At 35.6% G+C, this 8,409-nt stretch overlaps 1 protein-coding gene across 1 annotated transcript; it reads right to left on the bottom strand.

The window, feature by feature from the left end:
* Positions 1–737: 737 nt before the first annotated feature.
* On the bottom strand, positions 738–1,700 carry LOC126018746 (olfactory receptor 1440-like). Its single transcript, XM_049780842.1, has one exon. The coding sequence runs from the start codon at positions 1,698–1,700 to the stop codon at positions 738–740; it is 963 nt and encodes a 320-aa protein (XP_049636799.1).
* Between the last annotated feature and the right edge of the window lie 6,709 nt (positions 1,701–8,409).

Below are 8,409 nucleotides of genomic sequence, written 5' to 3'. Positions count from 1 at the left end.
TTATAGTGATCAAATGAGCAATCATTAGCCTGAAAATAAAATTAAATAACAAAAATATTATCTATATTCAGGAATATGTTTTATTAGAATTGGGACAGGAAGGTAAGAGCCTAAGTTGAAAATAGACATTTTCAAAAAGTTACTACGAGTAAAAAACGGATAGATAATTGCCACAGCAATCATACAGCAGGTAAGGAACTTGTCTTGCATATGACTGATCTGGGTCTGATCTCTGACACCTTATATGGTCCACTGAACTCCACCAGGAGAGATCCCTGAGCACATAGCTATTTTCTATTCCATTCCTCAAATTCAGTTCATAAAGATATTAAGAAGTGGAAAGAAGAAAAAGAATATTTGGGATTAAAAGGCCCCAAAATAGTTTTCGATTTCTTTTCTTGACATTTCTTTTCCTCTTCCTTTTTCTTTTTAACAACCCTCCTTCTTGTTTTTTTCTCTCATTTCCTCATTCTGTCTTTTCATCTCTCTATCACTTCATCACCCTCTACACAGAAAAAGATTTTTGTAAAGTCTATGTTTAGCAACATCAATTTACAAATATACTTTAGACATTATTACAGAGCATTTAAAATATAAAATAGTGAACACAAAGTAAGTAAAATAATGACTGCAGGTGAAAAGACATTACAGTATATACTAATATTTATCAAAAAGGACCACCTATATCCTTACCTTTGCCTTTATGATAGGATATTATACATGCCCAAATATTATTCTTAGTGAAATTTTTGTGCAGCCCTCTTTATTACTTTCTTGAGGGACTCTTTGATCTCCTTGTTCCTCAGACTATAGATAGCAGGATTTAACATGGGGATGAGGAGAACATAGAACAAGGACATTATCTTGTCCTGTGTCCTAGAGTGGCCTGAATTAGGGTGTAAGTACACTGCGAGACCTGTTCCATAGTACAGAATCACAACTGTCAGATGGGAGGCACAGGTATTGAAGGCCTTGGAACTACCTTTGCCAGGAGACATTTTCCGAATGGAAGCTGCAATAAAACCATAGGATAAAATGATAATAATCAAAGAGCCAAAGCCAACAAAAATAGCTACCAAAAAAATAATGATATTACTGAAGAATGGACTGGAGCAAGCTAAGGCGACAATCTCAGACATGTTACAGAAAAAATGTGGAATGATATTGGATCCACAGTAGTAAAGATTAAAGGTAGAAACTGTTTCAGCTAAGCTACAAAGGATGCCACTGCCATAGGCATATAAAACCATCTTCCAACAGAGCCCAGGTGACATGATGGTTGAATACTGCAGAGGTTTCCCAATAGCTACATATCTGTCATAGGCCATGGCGGCCAAGATGAAACACTCGCCCTGAGCCATTGAAGCACCAACAAAATACTGGGTGGCACAAGCAAAGAAGGAAATTGTCTTCTCATCTTTGAAGAAGTCGTAAAGCATTTTAGGGTTGATTGATGTAGAATAGCAGGTGTCCATAAAAGACAAGGAGCTGAGAAAAAAGTACATTGGAGTTTGCAGTTGGGAGTCCAGCCTGATTAACATGATTAGACCCAGGTTCCAGATAAGGGTCACTAGGTAGGTCACAAGGAAGATGGGGAAAAGAACAAGTTGCAGTTTTTTGTCTTTTATGAGTCCCAGGAGAACAAAGAAAGTCACAGTGGTGTGATTTTTTCCTCCATTTTCAGGCTTGACTGTCACCATCTGCTGAGAAAAAAAGAAAAAAAAAAAAAGGAAACGATTTTCTCTTGCAAAAAAACAAAAATAATCTTTTCCAACTGTGTTGTTTATTAAATATATAAACACATGTATCAAAGTTTCCTTCATTTGTGTCTTGGTGTAGCCTCACCAACCTTAATTTACAAATTGTCTTGCAGATATTTTGTTACTCTCTTGGGAAATGAAATGCAATAAGTGGCACCATCAGTGCATTCTTCATCAAAATATCTTGGTTTCATGCTTTCTCATTTCAGATTTGCCATATATGTAGAAATATAAACAGAACAGATTGTAGAAATACTGTTATGTTTATCCACAGTAAACTATTGTAAGTTTAATCAGATATGCCTTTCTATTAACTTAATGCTTGAAGAATAGCCTCACTCACAATCTCATATGTGAATAATAGGTAATGGAGTAAATACTTTTAAAATTATCCTGGAAGGAACAGAGTGATGGCTTATAGATGCTAGGAGACAATATTTGCTGGCAAAAGGTCTGTGTTTGATTCCAGCCACTGCATGGTCCCCTAAATACTACCAGGAGTGTCTAAACAAAAAGCTTGAAATAACTATCAGCACTGTTCCAAAGCATTTATACAAAATAAGAGTATCTAAAATTTTAAGGATAGATTTTACTTGAGAGTTAGAAAATAAATACTTTATTGATATATCATAAGGTAAGGTATATAATTTTGTAGATACCTTTTACACTCAGGAAGCTGGACAGTCTAGACTCATGAAATAAGAAGATTCACATACTCTAATTCTAACTCTAACCCTAAGCCTAAAATCTAACCCCGATCTATAAAAATCTTGAAAAGAGAAGTGACTAAACCAACTTCTAGTTCAAAGAAAGAGCCTTAAAATTAATCTGGTCGGGCCGGGAAGGTGGCGCTAGAGTTAAGGTGTCTGCCTTGCAAGCGCTAGCGTAGGACGGACCACGGTTCGATCCCCCGGTGTCCCATATGGTCCCCCCAAGCCAGGAGCGATTTCTGAGCGCATAGCCAGGAGTAACCCCTGAGCGTCAAACGGGTGTGGCCCAAAAACCAAAAAAAAAAAAAAAAAAAAAAAACCAAAAAAAAAAAATTAATCTGGCAAAAATGAGAAGAGCCATTGTGTTCCTTACATGCAGATAAAGATCATTTTTACCCAAACCATAGCTACTATAACTTAAATTGTCTAGACCCATGACTCATGATCTCCCCTGGATCATTGATACTTTTGAAAATCTACCGCTTTTTAAGTTTTCTATAAGAAAATCACGATCATTTGTTATCATGCAGAGAATTTTATTGGATCCTCAGTTATCAGAGATTTTCAGGTCAATGGCACTTGCTGTAGAAGACAGTGTTTTATACTCATATGTTTAGAAAATATGGCAATGGAATTAGGCAAACTTGGCACAAGAGCTAGAAGATTTTATTTTGGTTTTACTTTGGAGTCAGTTCAGGAAAGGCCAACAATAAAAATGCAGGTCTAATGGCAACTAACAATAATAATACTTAATAATACTTATAATTAATTAATTATAACTAATGAATTATTATTAACTAATAATACTTTTCCAAAAAGTAGTGTATGATCTCTTCAAGATGCTCTGACTGCTATTATTCTCTCTAGAAGATCAGTAGACCATCTCCCAACACAAAAGTAATGCTAGGCACATTCAAAAGGCAAAAATAGAAAGCAAAGATAGAAAGTCCAAGTGCACAGTATTCCACTTCATGATCACTTCTTTGAAAATAACCATCACACTGAGAGCCTTGCATTAAATCATGATAGTTACAAATGATAGCTTTTTAACTCAAACAGCTGGACAAAAGTCTGATTGCCTGCCATGCTATTGCACTATACAGAAACATATGCAATTCTTCACTCAAAATCTTGGTGCAGTAAGAATACTTACCCTCTGTGTTCTTACAATCAGGAACGGAGACCGAATGGGATCTTGCCTGTTATCTTATTATAGAAAGAACCCTAGTAACTGTTAAGCAATCACACCACTCTCTCTGTATCCATGATGATAGCAAAGTAGTTTCTTTGACTTTTCATTTGGGACTTATTTAATTATGAAGCAACTAGTTTCTTTCCTCTTCAGTTCTTTGGGCACTTCTCCAGCACAGTGTGGCACCTGATTTTGTCACCGTGTGCAAGATTCTCTGCCCATCTGCTTGCCTAAGTAAATTGGAATCACTTTTTTAGGAGCATTACATATTTGAAATTCTTACTATCTAGAGGGATTGATTTCCTGTTTGGGGAAAATTCTTCTCGAGGAATGAAGTTTATTGAAAGAAGTTTGTGTGTTTCATGAAGATCAAGTGAGCTCTGAGTTTGAACATTTAAAATTAATTAAATGACAGATATGTCTTCCATGTTTAGAAAAAAACACTGTAGATATTGGGCACATGGGTAATAGGAGGAATTTAAGTTCAGAACATTGAGCAATCCAGAACACTGAAATTAAAAAAAAGGTAAATTTCTTCAAAATATACAATATTTGAGAAAGAAAATCAAAGAAGTTGATCATTTAAAGGAATAGCCTTTGCTATGACATAGTAATTAGCCAGCCCAGGATACTATGCAGTTAGCCCCAACTCAACTACACAACAACATAACACTGTATTAATAAAACTCAACTGGATGGTGAAGATATATTGCTTGCCTTGTATGTAACTGACACAGATTGGATTTCTTGTGCTGCCTATGTATGGTCCCTCAGCACTTCCAGGAGTGACTCCAAAATAAGATATGAATAGCCCCAAGCACCACCAAATGTATGCATATGTTCAATTACTATGTATGCATATATAACAAAGCATTGAAAAGGGAGAATTCTGCCTCTGAAATTAGGGAGATTGCTCAAATAATAGAAAATATGCCTCACTTACGCAAAGATCTGGGTTCCATGCCCAGCATATGATGGACTGCAGAAATCACAGGGTGTGACCTGGTCACCCCCAAGCTCTCCTAGCGTAAGAACCAGAGGGCCAAGTTATGTCAAGAATGGCCTGCACTTTCAAAAATAAGACTAAGGAAAAAAAAAAAAGAAATTCTGCCTTTTGTGACAAAGATATAACCAAGATATTGGGCAAAAATAAGTAAAATAAATAATCATATATATCTTATGATCTTATAGATGTACAATATAAAATAAAAAGTTCACCAAAATGGAGATCACTGTGTTTTCTTAAGGCTAAAGAAAGAGTGGACTAAGTAGTGGGATTTGGGTGAATGGTGGTGGAAATGAATATATTTCCATATAAATAACTGCGGAGTGTTCATTTAAATGAGTTAAGACAATAAATTTTAAAATCTCATCACAATGGAAAAAGTTATAGTTATGAGAGATTATGAATATTAAATAGTTCTTAATATTTGTGATAGACATTTTACAGTGTCTCAAATCATTGAACTCATATGTCAATATACCATATAAAACCAATGCAAATTATATGTAACATACAACTTACACATTTATACTTTATGAAGTTTGAAATATACTTAATTCTAATATCTTGTAACTTTATGAGCTCATTCAGGGGCATACATAATGTATAATTTGCTCATTACAAAATGAACTTGGGGCCGGGCGGTGGCGCTCGAGGTAAGGTGCCTGCCTTACCTGCGCTAGCCTAGGAGACGGACCGCGGTTCGATCCCCCGGCGTCCCATATGGTCCCCCAAGCCAGGAGCGACTTCTGAGCGCATAGCCAGGAGTAACCCCTGAGCGTCACCGGGTGTGGCCCAAAAACCAAAAAAAAAAAACAAAAAAAAAACAAAATGAACTTAAGAACTCTTGAATTATTACATTATGGAAAAGGCATTTGAGGAAGTTCATGCATATGCACAGAACACAGTAATGATCCCATAGGCATCAATCATTTATATATTGATGACAAGCAGGGACCATAAATGGCACCTGTACCTATAGACAGGAACAACAGGGATGTCATTGGTTTATAGATTAATTTGGGAGAAAATTCCTTAATAATTAATGGCTCAATAAATAGGCATCATTACATCTAAGCAAAAGTTGAATTAGAAGCATTTGAATTGGTAACATCAATTGGTAACTGTCCAAGCCTACCACATTAATTGGCTTGGGCAGTTTCTCATTTGTGTAAGTCACTCACAAACACAGAAATGACTGCATATTCCATTCCTTAGGGCTTTCTGTTTATGAGTTCTTTAGAGAGAATGCTATATTTCTTATTATAGAAATTATCTTAGTAAGTACATGACAAAAACAAAATGCATAAGTCAAACTCTTGATTCATAATTGCAGATGTCTCTTCCTTTATTATAGTAACAAAGGAAGCCAGGACTAAAAATATTCTACACAATCAAGAGTTCCCAGTTAAAATGAAGTTTGGTGGCTTGTTCTATTTACTACTAACAAAATGTATCTTGTTAAAACTTGGAACCTGAAGAAATAGAATAACTGAGGAATTCTTTTTCACTGCTGGTGGAAATACCATCTAGTCCAACCATTATGGAAAGCAGTATGGCGCTCCCATATGATCCAGCTATACCACTCCTAGAGATATACCTGAGAAACACAAAAATACAATACAAAATTCTCTTCCTCACTCATTGCAGAGCCATTTAAAATAGCCAGACACTGAAAACAACCAAGATGCCTTTCAACAGATGAATGGCTAAAGAAACTGTGATACAAATACACAATGGAATATTATGCAGCTGTCAGGAGAGATGAAGTCATGAAATTTTCCTATACATGGATTTACATGGAATCTATTATGCTGAGTGAAATAAGTCAGAGGGAGAGAGATAGATGCAGAATAGTCTCACTCATCTATGAGTTTTAAGAAAAATGAAAGACATTTTTCGCAATAATTTTCAGAGACAAAAGAGATGAGGGTTGGAAGGTGCAGCTCATGACATGAAACTCACCACAAATAGTGATGAGTGCTATTAGAGAAATGACTACATTGAGAACTAGCCTAACAATGTGAATGAATGAGGGAAATAGAAAGCCTGTCTCATGTACAAGTGTGGGTGGGTTGGGAAGGAGGGAGATTTGGGACATTGGTGATGGGAATGTTGCACTGGTGAAGGGGGGTGTTTTTTACTTGACTGAAACCCAACTACAATTATATTTGTAATCACTGTGTTTAAATAAAGATATATAAAAATTAAATCCTCACTAAAAAAGAAAAAGAATGAGTATAATTTATGTCCTTTTTTTTTTTACATTGATTCATCTCCAAAGAAAGTGGAGATGACAATATGTGACTGACTGTTTTGATCTACTTAGGTTATGGTGAAATCATGAGTTATGAAGGGTATAAAATCCTCTTCAAAATCAAGAATGTCCAGAAAACTTCTGTAATAAATGAGACTTATAAAGGACAGTAAAACCAAAACCACCTTTGCAAGGAGCTAAGAAAGTAACTTATGTGAGATCTGTGTTTGGATTCATGCTAGGGAATCCAGATGCCCAGGATAGGCAAAGATGCCTCTGGAGAGATTATGCCACATCCAATGACAGAGTATTAATAATACCATATTTTATAATATATTTAATATTTCTTACAACTCATAAATGATAAATAAAGCTATTTTTAAGGAACTAAAATTTATTGTCAAACAAAATATTCAATAAAAATTTAAAATATTTCAAATATAAGTATGCAATCTTGCACATCCATTTAAAAACACAAACTTTTAAAATCCAACCACTTTTCTAATGTTTTAAGGTTTTAAAGACATGATTTCACTTGACTCTAGATGACCATAAGATTTTTATTATGAAGCAAAGATGAAAGTAAGAAAGTTTAATATCTATACTTAAGAAAGTTAAAAATCATATATACATTGTTTTTGTAAAAAAAATAAACAACTGCCTCCTTCCACCAGCACAATACCTCAACTTCTAGATCAAGAATTGATCTCACTGAAAATCAGGAAATCTATATGAAAGAACTACTGACACAATCCTTACTGAGTGATATGGAAAGAAAAGAGAGGGAAAGGTTGAGGAAAGGGAGAAATTGTGGATGATAAAACAGGTCCTACTGGGTAAGACACAGATCTCGAGACACAGAAGCTACCCTTCTCTCCTAGTCTGATGTTCTCACCTTGACCCAGGGGACCCAGGCAGTCAGAGTTCCTGACAAAGGTTGAAACTGAGTATTTCTTTCCCTTAAAATTTTCTGCAAGGACCCTATGGACTCCAAAAGAGAAGCTGTTGGTCATGAAACAGGCTTTCCCCTTAGAATAAAAGCTGTGTCCTCAACTGGGAAATCCACTTCAATTGGTTGTTATGGGGACTGGTGTGAGGAGAAAAGATAATGAGAGGGTAACAATTCTCCAAGTATTAACTCTCTGGAGCCAGGTCATCATGGAGCTTCTATATCATAACTAATTTTTGCTCAATTTTTCCCTGTCCCTTCTGGTTCCAGAATTATTCTCATAGTTGTAGGTTTGCGTTGACAATGTTTTTGTAGTTTTTAGAGCTGAAAAGCACGTACGAGAAGCTTAGTCCAATACCCTCAATACCCAGATGAAGACTCTGATGGGAGAGACTGAAAGGAATTTTCTCTCTGTGATTCAACTGACTGCTAGACTGAGTTGATAACATTAAATTGAAATGTATAGAGCACATAAAAAAAAAAGGAATGTATAGGGCAGGAGAGATAGCAAAATAGGAGGGCGTTTACCTTGTATGCT

Source organism: Suncus etruscus, chromosome 9 (assembly GCF_024139225.1).
Source record: "Suncus etruscus isolate mSunEtr1 chromosome 9, mSunEtr1.pri.cur, whole genome shotgun sequence".
NCBI classification, from domain to species: Eukaryota; Metazoa; Chordata; class Mammalia; order Eulipotyphla; family Soricidae; genus Suncus; species Suncus etruscus.
Note: the sequence above shows the minus strand (reverse complement) of the source record. Positions and strands in the feature narration are given on the sequence as shown.

Coding starts and splice junctions, on each gene's coding strand:
- LOC126018746 (XM_049780842.1), bottom strand. CDS start 1,700: ATGGTGACAGTCAAGCCTGAAAATGGAGGAAAAAATCACACCACTGTG.